This window comes from Nerophis lumbriciformis, linkage group LG28, assembly GCF_033978685.3.
Source record: "Nerophis lumbriciformis linkage group LG28, RoL_Nlum_v2.1, whole genome shotgun sequence".
NCBI classification, from domain to species: Eukaryota; Metazoa; Chordata; class Actinopteri; order Syngnathiformes; family Syngnathidae; genus Nerophis; species Nerophis lumbriciformis.
The window spans coordinates 27,875,053-27,890,566 of NC_084575.2; the positions used below are offsets into that span (position 1 = coordinate 27,875,053).

General features: G+C 39.9%; 1 protein-coding gene across 1 annotated transcript; it reads right to left on the reverse strand.

Annotated features, from left to right (window-relative positions):
- Positions 1–2,677: 2,677 nt before the first annotated feature.
- Positions 2,678–11,949, reverse strand: acot8 (acyl-CoA thioesterase 8). Its single transcript, XM_061923480.2, has 6 exons — positions 11,746–11,949; positions 11,399–11,535; positions 6,571–6,796; positions 6,263–6,420; positions 5,979–6,170; positions 2,678–2,941 (listed from the first exon to the last, which is right to left on the reverse strand). Exons 1-6 carry the CDS (start codon positions 11,943–11,945, stop codon positions 2,823–2,825), a joined length of 1,032 nt encoding a protein of 343 aa, XP_061779464.1. The 5' UTR covers positions 11,946–11,949; the 3' UTR covers positions 2,678–2,822.
- Between the last annotated feature and the right edge of the window lie 3,565 nt (positions 11,950–15,514).

The window sequence follows — 15,514 nt, forward strand, 5'->3', positions numbered from 1 at the left end:
TGGTGAATTTATGTTGAGACAATTTATTTAAAATCGGTTTTAACTTAAAGGGAAAATATTAGTCAATTTTCTTGCACTCGTTTAATGGTTAAGAGTTTGATAGCCTAATTAATAATTGTAAATTATTTGATTTATAATATATATATATATTTTTTACAGCATGTTAATCTTGTGTTTTGTCGTTAAAGGGTTTTCACCTAAAAAGACTAAATAGAAAAAAGAAGCTGTTTCTTCGTTTGGAGAAACTGTTGCAAACTAAAGGAAAAAAAAAATAAAAAATTCCCCCATAACGTGAGTTGATTTATTTTGGAAAACCTTGTTACATTGTTTAATGCATCCAGCGGGTCATCACAACAAAATTAGGCATAATGTGTTAATTCCACAACTGTATATATTGTATCGGTTGATATCGGTAATTAAGACATACTTGCCAACCTTGAGACCTCCGATTTCGGGGGGTGGGGGGCGGGGCGTGGTTAAGAGGGGAGGAGTATATTTACAGCTAGAATTCACCAACTGGAGTATTTCATTTATATATATATGTGTGTGTGTGTATATATATATATATATATATCTATATATATATATATGTATGAAATACTTGACTTTCAGTGAATTCTAGCTATATTTATTTTATTATATATATATATATATATATATATATATATAAATAAAAAATACTTTAATTTCAGTGTTCATTTATTTACACATTTACACACACATAACACTCATCTACTCATTGTTGTACTTGAAAATACAATGCAATACAATTCCGGGGCAATGGCACCTATCAAATACACAGTAATGAAAACACAGTTCTACTAACTGTACTGTGTGTTATGAGAGTAGAGTATGTGTGTGTGTGGCCCTTTAATAGGTGACAGCATGTGACGTGAGTGTGTGGGCGAGAGAAGAGAGGGAGCGGGGTAGCGTGAGTGCGGGGAGGGACTAGTTGGTTTTGTGTTGGATTGGCTGTGTGCAAGCAATCAATAAAGCAAGATTTGCAACTAATCGCTGGACTCATCATTCACCCTAAAGTCGTCCGCTGTGGAGACCCACTGCCGGGTAAGGTGAAAGGTGTTGCCCCGAGCATACATCGGCCCTGGAGAAGTGTCTCCCCTGCGCTCTTAGACTATGGTCTCGTTCTTCTGCTTCGTCTCCTTGTGTGCGCACACTGGACTCAGGTCCGCATGGAGCTGGAGGGGGCGTGGCCTCCAGCTCCGGCTGAATTCCGGGAGAAAATTTCTTCCGGGAGGTTTTCGGGAGAGGTGCTGAATTTCGGGAGTCTCCCGGAAAATCCGGGAGGGTTGGCAAGTATGAATTAAGAGTTGGGCAATATCGGAATATCGGCAAAAAAGCCATTATCGGACATGTCTAGTTTAGGGATGCAAAATGAATGGCTGCTATAAACAAGGTATATATATCACTACTTTTTCCTGCGGCCACTATAAGCAAGTAACCCAGATTTGACTGTATATATATATATATATATATATATATATATAATCAGTACACACAAAGCAATAACCACAAGCAATCAGGAGCAGGGAACCTTGACGTGAGTTTGACTTGGCTGGAATTGAACCGGCAACCCTCCAGTTTACAACCGGACTTTTTTAAGGACACTCCCTGTACCCACTGAGCCATGCCGCCCACGTTGCATCTTATTTGATTAGATTTTCAAGGTTCTACAGTGCGCGTGACGTCACATTGCTGGTGCAAGCGTGTTAGTTGAAAGGCCCACCTTGACTTATGTTCTGAAGTTAACTGAACTTTATTAATATGGGGTTTTAATGAGTTGTCATGCTTTTTGCTAGTTGAAGTTGTCATAACTCTTCTAACTTGGATGTCATGGGCAATTTGCTCTGTCAACTTGACAACAATAGTCCTGACTCATCACTTTTAACAGTGTAGGCTTACTATTCACTGATCAGTACCAACATATTTGAAGTACAAATCATGTCATAAAAAGATCTGAGCATTATCTAATGTGATCACTAATCATACTTGCCAACCTTGAGACCTCCAATTTCGGGAGGTGGGTGTGGGGGGCGTGGTTGGGGCGGGGGCGTGGTTAAGAGGGGAGGAGTATATTTACAGCTAGAATTCACCAAGTCAAGTATTTCATATATATATACCGGTGTATATATATATACATCCCTGCGACCCCGAAGGTAATAAGCGGTAGAAAATGGATGGATGGGGATATATATATATATATAAGAAATACTTGAATTTCAGTGTTCATTTATTTACACATATACACACACACATAACACTCATCTACTCATTGTTGAGTTAAGGGTTGAATTGTCCATCCTTGTTCTATTCTCTGTCACTATCATTCTAACCATGCTGAACACCCTCTCTGATTATGCACTGCTGTGTGGCACGCACAAAAGTGTTTTCATCAAATGCACTAGATGGCAGTATTGTCCTGTTTAAGAGTGTCACAACATTGCTGTTTACGGCAGACGGACTGCTTTACTGTAGACGTTCTTTATATTGTGGGAAAGTGGACTCAGGTCCGCATGGAGCTGGAGGGGGCGTGGCCTCCAGCTCCGCCTGAATTTCGGGAGTTTTTCGGGAGAAAATTTGTCCCGGGAGGTTTTCGGGAGAGGCGCTGAATTTCGGGAGTCTCCCGGAAAATCCGGGAGGGTTGGCAAGTATGTCACTAATAGATCTTAGCATTTGACGGCCATTTAAGTATTTTATAGGGTCTGAAAACTTAGTACAAATCAGGTGTCCTTTTCAACGATTTATTTCCGGTAATGAGATAATTCAATAAAATATTTTTAAATAAAATTACAGAACCTATAAAACTACAGTTTGCTGGGCTCTGCCACTGGTTTGACTCTCAAGACCCCCTCCTGTGAACAAGAAGCAGCCAGAACCCCGTCTCTTCTCCACAGACGGCCTTGAACCAGTCCTCTACTGCCCCCTGTAGGACAAAACACGAACACAACTTTAACGTCACCTCACATTTTACACCTATGAACAATTTCGAATTGGGTTCGGCAACATTTTTTCTGCTTTTACAAAATGAAAATTGCAGCGATCTAGTCTTTTCAAAAAAAACAAAAAAAACAACAACCTTATTTCATCCCAAATAAAAGGGAATATGCTTGGTTTGCGAGAACATTAACAAAATGTTCACATTTTCCATTTAAAAATAAACATTTGTTCATTTGCATCTTGTATTTTCAGTATGCAGTTTTAATCACTATTAGAGCTACTTTGACACAAATAATGGGTTTCATGTTTACTTTATATGACTGGGATCATTTAAATTGTACTTTAACTAGGAAGCAGATCTCCACTCAAACGGTGCAGTCATGGTCTTTGTGCTATTTTGGGATAATTTGTCAAAACAATAGAAGTATCCATCCATCCATCCATCTTCTTCCGCTTATCCGAGGTCGGGTCGCGGGGGCAGCAGCCTAAGCAGGGAAGCCCAGACTTCCCTGTCCCCAGCCACTTCGTCCAGCTCCTCCCGGGGGGATCCCGAGGCGTTCCCAGGCCAGCCGGGAGAGATAGTCTTCCCAACGTGTCCTGGGTCTTCCCCGCGGCCTCCTACCGGTCGGACGTGCCCTAAACACCTCCCGAGGGAGGCGATCGGGTGGCATCCTGACCAGATGCCCGAACCACCTCATCTGGCTCCTCTCCATGTGGAGGAGCAGCGGCTTTACTTTGAGCTCCCCCCGGATGACAGAGCTTCTCACCCTATCTCTAAGGGAGAGCCCCACCACCCGGCGGAGGAAACTCATTTCGGCCGCTTGTACCCTTGATCTTGTCCTTTCGGTCATAACCCAAAGCTCATGACCATAGGTGAGGATGGGAACGTAGATCGACCGGTAAATTGAGAGCTTTGCCTTCCGGCTCAGCTCCTTCTTCACCACAACGGATCGATACAGTGTCCGCATTATTGAAGATGCCGCACCGATCCGCCTGTCGATCTCACGATCCACTCTTCCCTCACTCGTGAACAAGACTCCTAGGTACTTGAACTCCTCCACTTGGGGCAAGATCTCCTCCCCAACCCGGAGATGGCACTCCACCCTTTTCCGGGCGAGAACCATGGACTCGGACTTGGAGGTGCTGATTCTCATCCCAGTCGCTTCACACTCGGCTGCGAACCGATCCAGCGAGAGCTGAAGATCCTGGCTAGATGAAGCCATCAGGACCACATCATCTGCAAAAAGCAGAGACCTAATCCTGCAGCCACCAAACCGGATCCCCTCAACGCCTTGACTGCGCCTAGAAATTCTGTCCATAAAAGTTATGAACAGAATCGGTGACAAAGGGCAGCCTTGGCGGAGTCCAACCCTCACTGGAAACGTGTCCGACTTACTGCCGGCAATGCGGACCAAGCTCTGGCACTGATCATACAGGGAGCGCACCGCCAAAATCAGACAGTCCGACAGAAGTATATTGTCTAAATTGAACATAGTTACACAAATACTGAGAGTTTAAGCAAAAATAATGTTACCCTTTAATGAGCTATTAAAAATGAACTCGCGAGCTACTGCTTGGAGACCAATTCAATTAGGCCTGACATGGAACTACAACTCGGCCGTGCTGCCCGTCAACCAAAACGTAGAGGAATCAGTCTTTTTAGGAATGACTGCAATGCCCACAAAAAATCTCTCATTGAAATGCCACCAACAAATTCATAGTACTTTACAAAGCACCGGGGTTAAGTATTTTTGTCCTACTAATTTTGGCGGTCCTTGAACTCACCGTAGTTTGTTTACATGTGCAACGTTCTCCGACTCTGCCACAGAAAGACATGTTTTATGCCACTCCTTCTTTGTCTCATTTTGTCCACCAAACGCTTTATGCTGTGCGTGAATGCACAAAGGTTGAGTTTGTTGATGTTATTCATTTGTGTGGAGTGCAAATCAGGCATGTTAATCGATGCTAACATGCGGGGCGGTATCGCTCGGTTAGTAAAGCGGCCATTCCAGCAACTTGAGGGTTGCAGGTTCGATACCCGCTTCCGCCATCCTAGCCACTGCCGTTGTGTCCTTGGGCAAGACACTTTACCCGCCTGCTCCCAGTGCCACCCACACTGGTTTAAATGTAACTTAGATATTGGGTTTCACTATGTAAAGCGCTTTGAGTCACTAGAGAAAAAGCGCTATATAAATATAATTCACTTCACTTCACTTATTTAGGCTAACTGTATGTAGATATTGCGTCATTTTGTCTCGTTTGTAGGTATATTTGCGCTCATTTAATTTCCTTTACTTATGTCCTCTGTGTATTTAATTTACATTTGCATGTCTCATGACACATTGTATGTAATATTGGCCGCATTTCTGATAGATGCTTGTGTGCCATGTTGTTCCAGACCACAGCAAACATTACTTAGCTTGCAAAGATTGTAATAAATCCAATTAGAAGAAGCTGGCCTGCCTTTTCCTTTAACTTGGACACACACATTTATACCTTTGGTTGTTCCAAGCCAGTTATTTCCAGGATGTATCTCACCCTCTGAGAAGCCTCCGTTTTATTAATGATTTCCAATGTTGTAAAATGTGTAGAATAAATATTACATTTCAACACTTCTGTCAACAAAGATTTGCAGATAGACACATAGTCATTTTGACAGTAGGCTATTATAGCTATTACATCATCATTATAAAGCTTTTTCTAATTTTTTGCGGCTTCATCACATTTGTTGTTGTTGTATTTTTGGTCCAATAGAGTTTAATATTAGATTATTCAACTGCGAGGTTGATACTTGATTCAGACTCCTTTGAATCGCATCTTTGAGTATTTGAAGACAGCCCGACCTCAAATGCACCATTGGCATGGCACGCAAACCCTGGACTCTATGTGCGCTGCAATGTGAATTAGTTAAAATTGTTTTCATAAACCATAGTTTAGCGCGGTTAAAAAAATCAAAACAAAACTCTTCCGAGGCTGCAAAAAGAAATGCATGGTAATCAAGGAGAGGTGAAAGAGACGCTGACCTGCCCATGGGCTCTCACACTCGTACAACAACCATTCATCGCTGCGGAATGTGTTGTGGAACCACATGGCGTGGTCCAGGGAGGCCGTGAACTCGGCCCTGTACTTTGGATAAGGCAGAATTGCAATGCCCAGTAAGGCAAAATCCGATACATAAGCAGCAACGCAACAATGCAGCTTCATGTTGCCTTCACCTGTGCACACACACACAAAACATTTAGTACATTTCAGATTCCAATTCAAATATGTTCTATCTTTATCATTACGTCAAATAGGAGAACTTTACCAATGTGTCCACGTGCTCGCACCCAAAATAATTTCTTAGGGTCAGCTGCGGCAGGTCTGTAAAACTGTGAAGGGTTGACTGGTTTGATGTCAATGGGGACTTCATTTGCCAGCAGTTTGCTAAGGCCTTGTCTTGCATTTTCAGCCAGGTCGGGTTTACTGTAAGTAGAGTTCACTTATCATACAACTTATTGCTTACAATAAAAAAAAAAAGGTTCTTCTTTTTTTGCATCTTAGGACCATTTGTAGCATTTTGGTTGTCACATATTTCACACAGACACAGTGATTTTTTTTTTGTTAATAGTCTACCTGAGATAAATCTGGATGAGTTCCTCCACAGTAAGGAGTTCTTCAGGAGGAACAACCACCGGCATGGTGAACTGGTGCTGCAGGGGGCTTGGCTGTGGCATTTGGAAGGACGCCTGGCAGATCATTATGGGTTGTCCATGCTGGATGGCTTTCACCGAGCGCACTGTAAAACTGCGACCATCTCTCGTGCGGTCCACCTGGTACAGCACGGGAACTTTAGGATCTCCTAAAATATTTTTGAACAATAAATAAAACATATCAGATGTGTGGAATTGTTTTCATTTATTAATTTATTTAAGGCAATGAAATAAAAAAAAGTACAAGGTTGACAACATGCAATAATATAAATTAAAGCTGCAAGCAGCATTGGTCGGGCCCGCATATTTGGCAGGTGCTAGTCCTAAGTGTCCCAATGCTATTGTCCAGTTTTAGTCCCAAGTGTCCCAATACTTTTGTCCAGTGGTAGTCATAAGTGTCCCAATACTTTTGTCTACTTTTAGTCTGAAGTGTCCCAATACTTTTGTCTAGTGTACCTACCTTGTCTGCATTGTGTGGGCATGCTGGTGCTTCCTGCTTTTAAGCAGCCATCTTGAAAAAACAGCTGCGCAGCAGCATCAGCGCAGCGGTTCTTTGAAGGGTCATAAAATCAAAACCGGAGTCGGTATTAAAACTCTTTCGCCAACTTTTAATCAGAAGGGTCCAATCTCTCTCCTGTGTTAGTTTGAAGCCGAAACAACAAACGCGCTCAGAGGAGATAATGTTTGAAGAAAGGTGACCGGTTTTTACAAAAATGTTGTTTTGAAGGGGGAATAGCAAACTTCCTGTTGATTTTTGCTGGGGGTTGTCAATTTATGAAATGTAGGTCTAAGTGAGACCTACATAGAGGTTTTTGTTTCATGTCTCTCCGACCTTCCCAATGGGAGTTACAGCTAGTTTTGTCATTTTTTTCTTCCGAGGAGCAGTTTTTTCTGTGTTTTATTCAAAAATTGCGGTAGAGCGCATTTTTGAGATTTGGGGTTAGATTTTTTTATTAGATCGCAATTTCTGCTAGTCCTGATGTGTGCGTTCAGTTTGGTGAGTTTTGAAGCATGTTAAGGGGGTCAAATTACAGCTCAAAGAGGCAAAAGTGACTGTTTTTAGTACTTTTTTGTCTTGAAGGGGGAATTGCCAACTTCCTGTTGATTTCTGCCCAATGATGTCCAATTATGAAATGTAGGTCTAAGTCAGACCTATATAAAGGATTTTGTTTCATGTCTCTCCGACCTTCCTAGTGGGAGTTACAGGCAGTCTAGTCTTTTTTTTCCCTAGGGGGCGCTAGAGCGCAATTTTGAGTTTTGGGGTTCGTTTTTTTTTATTAAAAGACAATTTTCGCAGGTCCTGATGTGTGGGTCAAATATGGTGAGTTTTGAAGCATGTTAAGTAGGTCAAATTGCAGCGGCCGGTATAATAATAATAATAAAACCTTACAAATTCAATAGGTCCTTATGGCCCATTGCATAAGGACTCCCAAAGGGAGTCCTTATGCAATGGGCCATGCGGGCCCTAATTAATATAATGCAAAAGGTATTGTACAGTATCTAAGCATGATGGTCCAGTTTTGCCTGAAAGGGAGTGGGAAGAAGATAACTGTGGAGGGGGGGGCGTGGCCTGCAGACCTGCAGCGAAGCGGGGTGTGCCAGGACCGGCTTCGAGATCAGCGACAGGTGCCTAGATGGCCCACCTGGGCCTACTTATCTAATCACCTGTCGCTCTGTTAAAAGGCAGCAGCCGGGGAGGAGAGGGGAGTTGGAGTTGGAGCACGAGCAAGAGAGAGACAGACCGAGAAGGACAATTGCTGAAAAGCACCAGAAAGACATTATTGAGAAAATAAAACAGTGTTGTGAACATGGAACTGAACTGTCATGTCGGTAATTGGTGGTCGGAGGAACCCGGAGGAAGGAAACTTCCACAATAACTTATTTAATCCCACCCCCAGTTCTCAATTCAGTGATTAATACATTGAGTTTCACTCTTACTTTGTTTAAAGACTATAACACAAATGTTGTATCATGGTGGCATTACCACAGGTAACAATAATTATTACACTGTAACAATAGTTTGTATCAACACTGTAGGAAGAATGAACATACTAACAATGGTAATAGACAAAATAGCAATAATGGTAAGGAAACATTGAGCACATGTTAACACTTTGAGACAGAGTACAACAGCAGGTCAAATTAAAGACCCTCATCTCTATATTTGAACCAGACCCCATGTTTGTATAATAGTTTAAATCGATTAATAGTTTGGCATTGCCTGTGTTGTAAGTCCAGTTTGTTCCATAGTTTTACTCCGCATACAGACACACAAAAACGTTTACGTTGTTCAGTGAAATAGACATTTTATTATTCAGGTTGGCAGCTGACTGCACGGCGCCAGTAAAAGGACGACGGCAGAGAGAGAGAGGGCGGCATTTTTGGTTCTCTGCCAGTGGATATTTTAAGTTTGGCGATTTTTTTTTTCCATTACTACAAGGAGGACTTAAATAGACATTAAATATTTTACTTAACCTTCAACCCGACGTCTTTTTCAGAGTTAAAAACGTTTTGTTGCATGCAGAAATTTTATTTCATTTTCTCTGCAGTCGTTCATTGATTTCATAAATGTAACCCATAATAGTTTGTTTATACATAGCACAAAGCAAAAAAAAACTTTATATGCAGTGTTATTAGGGCCCGCATGGCCCATTGTATAAGGACTCCCAAAGGGAGTCCTTATGCAATGGGACATAAGGACCTATTGAATTTGTAAGGTTTTATTATTCTTTATTCTTCCGCCGCCACATTAAACTGTAATTTGACCCACTTAACATGCTTCAAAACTCACCATATTTGACCCACACATCAGGACCTGCAAAAATTGCCTTTTAAAAAAAAAAAAACGAACCACAAAACTCAAAATTGCGCTCTAGCGCCCCCTAGGAAAAAAAAAAACTAGACTGCCTGTAACTCCCACTAGGAAGGTCGGAGAGACACGAAACAAAAACCTCTACGTAGGTCTGACTCAGACCTAGATTTTATAATAGTACATTCTCGGGCTAAAATCAACAGGAAGTTGGCAATTCCCCCTTCAAGACAAAAAAGTACTAAAAACAGTCACTTTTGCCTCTTTGAGCTGTAATTTGACCCCCTTAACATGCTTCAAAACTCACCAAACTGAACGCACACATCAGGACTGGCAAAAATTGCGATCTAATAAAAAAACCTAACCCCAAATCTCAAAATTGCGCTCTACCGCAATTTTTGAATAAAACGCAGAAAAAACTGCTCCTCGGAAGAAAAAAAAGACAAAACTGCCTGTAACTCCCACTGGGAAGGTCGGAGAGACACGAAACAAAAACCTCTATGTAGGTCTGACTCAGACCTAGATTTTATAATAGTACATTCTCGGGCTAAAATCAACAGGAAGTTGGCAATTCCCCCTTCAAGACAAAAAAGTACTAAAAACAGTCACTTTTGCCTCTTTGAGCTGTAATTTGACCCCCTTAACATGCTTCAAAACTCACCAAACTGAACGCACACATCAGGACTGGCAAAAATTGCGATCTAATAAAAAAACCTAACCCCAAATCTCAAAATTGCGCTCTACCGCAATTTTTGAATAAAACGCAGAAAAAACTGCTCCTCGGAAGAAAAAAAAGACAAAACTGCCTGTAACTCCCACTGGGAAGGTCGGAGAGACATGAAACAAAAACCTCTATGTAGGTCTCACTTAGAACTGCATTTCATAAATTGACAACCCCCAGCAAAAATCAACAGGAAGTTTGCTATTCCCCCTTCAAAACAAAATTTTTGTAAAAACCGGTCACCTTTCTTCAAACATTATCTCCTCTGAGCGCGTTTGTTGTTTCAGCTTCAAACTAACGCAGGAGAGAGATTGAACCCTTCTGATTAAAAGTTGGCGAAAGAGTTTTGATACCTGCTCCGGTTTTGATTTTATGACCCTTCAAAGAACCGCTGCGCTGCTGTTTTTTTAAGATGGCTGCTTAAAAGCAGGATGCACCAGCGTGCCCACAAAATGCAGACAAGGTAGGTACACTAGACAAAAGTATTGGGACACTTATGACTATCACTGGACAAAAGTATTGGGACACTTAAGCCGAAAACTGGACAAAAGTATTGGGACACTTGGGACTACAACTTGACAAAAGTATTGGGACACTTACGACTAAAAGTAGACAACAGTATTGGGAAATTTAGGACTACCACTGGACAAAAGTATTGGGACACTTACACTGGACAAAAGTATTGGGACACTTGGGACTAAAACTTGACAAAAGTATTGGGACATTTAGGACTAGCACCTGCCAAATACGCGGGCCCGACCAATGCTGCTTGCAGCTTTAATTTTATTTTAAATTTCAAAAGAGTTTTGTGGCTCCCATTGTTTTCTTTAATTTGTGAAACGGGTCAAAATGGCTCTTTGAGTGGTAAAGGTTGCCGACCCCTGCGCTAGAATCTTCATGGTGCTTTTGTTGACCAGAGAGGAGATTCTGTAGAGAAATCTTGTTCGTTGGTTGACCTTTTTTATCACCTTTGTTGCCATTTTATCACAGGAAAGATTAGCCTCTAGAATGGAACCTCGGTAGGTGACCTCATCTTTCCTGGTGATAACAATGTCAAAACACTTCGTCCCTGGGTGGACGCGAATGAACAGCCTTTGTAGGAAGTCAGAATACAACACAAATAGATACTAATAATTTGCAAACTGAGATTCACGCAAATGATATTCTGGCAATGGGGTATTTTAAATCAACAAAAGAAACTCGCAGTGCACTGTAGCTTACCTGCTCTGACAAAGTAGCAGTGTAGAGAGTGGGCATACAGGTGATCACTGACAGATTTGGCTGCAGCAACAAGGGCTTGACCAATTATTTGACCCCCAAACAAGCGCTGAGTGCGGGGTACCCAGTGATGTGTCCCTCTGGGGAGAAATAAGACACCTTAATTACTGCCATTTCACTATGTTGCAGTGTCAAATGAGGCTAGATATTAAGTACATAGTAAAACAATATTATTCATACTACCTTGAGCAACATTCTCCTATGTTTCTTATACACATAAAATACTTCAAAAATATGTCTATTGAACAAATACATTCAGGTTATGTTATCATGGTGTCCCAGCTAGCTACCTGTATAAGTCTACATCGAGTTTCTCCAGGTTTAAAACGCTGGTAACCAGGACGCTTTTAAGGTCCTGGCTGTATTTAGGCACAATATCTTCTTGTTTTTCATCTTCCAGTGACTGTGTCGAAATGGTGGTTGTTGAAGAATCGCCGGTATTCGGCGAGCTGTTAGCATCAGGAACACTGTTTACTTTATTGTCCGCCATGTTTGTTACGCAACTTCCGGAAACGGAGGACGGGCACTTCCACATCTACACTTAATTAGCAATATTTGGTGACAGTGACCGTGTATTTTTTAATGTATATTGTTTGTTTTATATGGTGTGTTTGGTTTTACATTGTAATTGTATTAAATATTATAAAAAAAACTAAAAAAAACATGGTAACAGTGACAGCTTGCACGAACGTAACTGGCATTTGACTGCTGTTACCAGGCCCGGCCCTAACCAATCTGGCGCCCTAGGCAAGATTTTAGGTGGTGGCGCCCCCCCCACATCGGCAGTGAAGTGTATATACTCACAAGAAACCGAATAGCTTTAACTTTGACATTTCTTTTTTTACTTACAACTATACCTAATATATAAAGGGTTGGAAAAGTGACTATTACCTGCAGGGCAAACATTAGCTAACCAGAAGGCAATAACAATGTAAACAAAAAACACCTGCTTAAAAGATCTATATACCTGAGGAATGTAAGGTGGGAGTACAGTAATTACCTAACGTTACATTATTATTTTCCATAACAATTTAGCCCCCTGCACAATATTAACCCGACGTTAAAACAGAACTAGCTATTTATTGATTAGCAATTGCCGAATCATGTAACATTAGCTTAATGCTAAAAAGCCAGGTTACTATCACATTCTGTAACAGACAAATAATTTCATGTAGGCTAACGTTACCTACCTGCTACCTCTGTCTTTTCTCGTTTCTACTCCTCTTCTTTTCTCTTTTTTCTTCCCTGGGCACCTGACAGTTTTGGCCGTTTTGACATCTTGTGTTGATTTTTTGATGTGGTGACGTCCAAAAAGAGTCATGATACGGGAAGGGAGGGGCGTAATGTTGTAACAAATAATATTTATATTAAATAGGCTTTACTTTGCATTTTAATTAACGTGGGATTATTTTTTGTATTTAGAAATAATAGTACCAACTTTTTTTTTTATTTTATTTTTATTTTTTTTCTCCAACATTTGTGGCACTGGCGTGGCGCCCCCTGATGGACGGCGCCCTTAGCATTTGCCTCTACGGCCTATGCCACGGGCCGGCCCTGGCTGTTACCATAGACATCTTATAAGTAGACGAAGCATCGAGCGCTACTGCCTACTGGCGCTGACGAGACGCGGGGCCGCCATGTTGGAGTGGTGATCCGCTCCACCCAGTGCAATTCCTTTGGCAGGAGCAATGAACTGTCAGCGCATTTAATTCATCTTACCTCACTGAATACCACTGATTTTCACGCGGTTTTTTTGTCATACGTGTAGCTATGATAAAAGACACATGTTTTGGCGTGTTTTATTATTCATAGTTTGCTTAACAGTAATAGAATATTCTTATATGCTATAAGAGACCAGACGTCCGAGATCAAAACTGGAGACAAACATCAATTGACAAATTATACACCTGTTTCTTTACTTCCACAATTTTCTAAAATCATTGAAAAACTGTTCAATAACAGATTAGAGAGTTTCATAAATAAAAAATAGAATACTCGAAGAGAACCAATATGGTTATAGAGCTAATGTTTAAACTTCAATGGCTTTAATTGAAATTACAGAAGAAAATACCAATGCAATAGATAGTAAAAAAATGTGCGGCAGCAGTTTTTATGGATCTAACTAAAGCATTTGACACAATTAATCACAATATTTTAATCAAAAAACTAGAATGATATGGCATCAGAGGGTTAGTCTTAAACTGGATAAGAAGTTATCTAACGAACAGGAAACAATACATGAAGCTCGGCGAACACACGTCTACAACGCTAAATATATCCTGTGGTGTACCTCAGGGATCAATACTAGGACCTAAATTATTCAATTTCTATATAAATGACATTTGTAAAGTTACAAAGGATTTAAAGTTAGTGTTATTTGCGGATGATACAACAGCGTTTTGTTCAGGATAGAACACACAGATGTTAATACAAATAATAACAGAAGAAATTAACAAATTAAAAAGATGGTTTGACAAAAACAGACTATCGTTGAATCTCAGTAAGACTAAAATAATGCTATTTGGTAACAGTAGAACAGAAAGTCAAACACAAATACAAATAGACGGAAAAGAAATTAAAAGAGTAAATGAAACCAAATTTCTAGGTATATTGATTGATGATATATTGAACTGGAAATCTCACGTAAAAAATATACAACATAAAGTAGCAAGAAACATGCCAATAATGAATAAAGCAAAACATGTTCTAGACAAAAAATCACTTCATATTCTCTACTGCTCACTAGTGTTCCCATATCTGAGTTACTGTGTAGAAATATGGGGAAATAATTACAAAAGTACACTTCATTCATTAACGGTGTTACAAAAAAGATCAGTTAGAATAATACATAATGTTGGATATAGAGAACATACAAATCCTTTATTTATTGAATCAAAGATACTGAAATTCCACGACATAGTGAATTTGCCAACAGCTAAAATTATACACAAAGCAAACTATAACCTGCTACCCAAGAATATACAACAATTCTTCTCAAAAAAAGAGGAGAAATATAATCTTAGAGAAAAATGTAATTTAAAACATTTGTACGCACGTACAACACTTAAGACCTTCAGTATATCAGTATGTGGAACTAAATTATGGAATGGATTAAGCAAAGCAATCAAACAATGTACTAATATGATCCACTTCAAGAAACTCTTCAAACTTAAAGTGTTTACAAAGTACAAAGAAGAAGAACCATGATAAACATTCTGATCTTATTTATTTAATCCATTCTTTCACTGTCAAAATAATCTTACTTATCTCATCATATGAAATATAACTTACTTCACCAATTATTATTTATTTATTTATTTTTATTGTGATTACTTATGGAGTATATTGTGAATAAATTGAGAACAGGAAGTGAACAAAAGTTTTAGCAACTGTTATGTAAAAGAAAAGGGGTAGGATTAAATAAGCTCTGCTTCTTCCTACTCCTTTTCGAACATGTTGAAAAGAGAAACTGGAAATTGTGATGTATCATGTTGTATGCTTGCATGTTCGAAATAAACTCAAACTCAACTCAACTCAACTCAAAACTGGGAATATAACCCCAGAGAAGGGGAAAAAAAACGGTCAGCTATTTTGAAGTTGAAGAAACAATATGATTAGGTTATATATACATGCGTATATCCTACATAAACAATGTATGAATACATTAGATATCTATACAACTTAGGCACCTATAGCCTGTAGTATAACCTATAGTTCATAGCCGGGTGAACACATAGCCTAGTAGTTCAACACTAATCCCCAAAATTACCCCATTCCAGGTGTCAGGTAAGTGTGGCGGGGCCTTTTCCTGTTTATCAAATATTAACATGCGGGTACACCCTCGACAAGTCGCCACCTCATTGTAGCCTAAAAATGTTCAAAGTGGAATATTTGAGGTGAAGTAACATAATAACATATTAAATCGATTTTGTAAAATCGCAGTATTAAAAATCACAATTCGGATGTGAATCAATTTTTTTGCGCAGCCCTTCAAAATAATTGTCGTCATATACGTATATATATATATATATATATATATATATATATATATATATATAT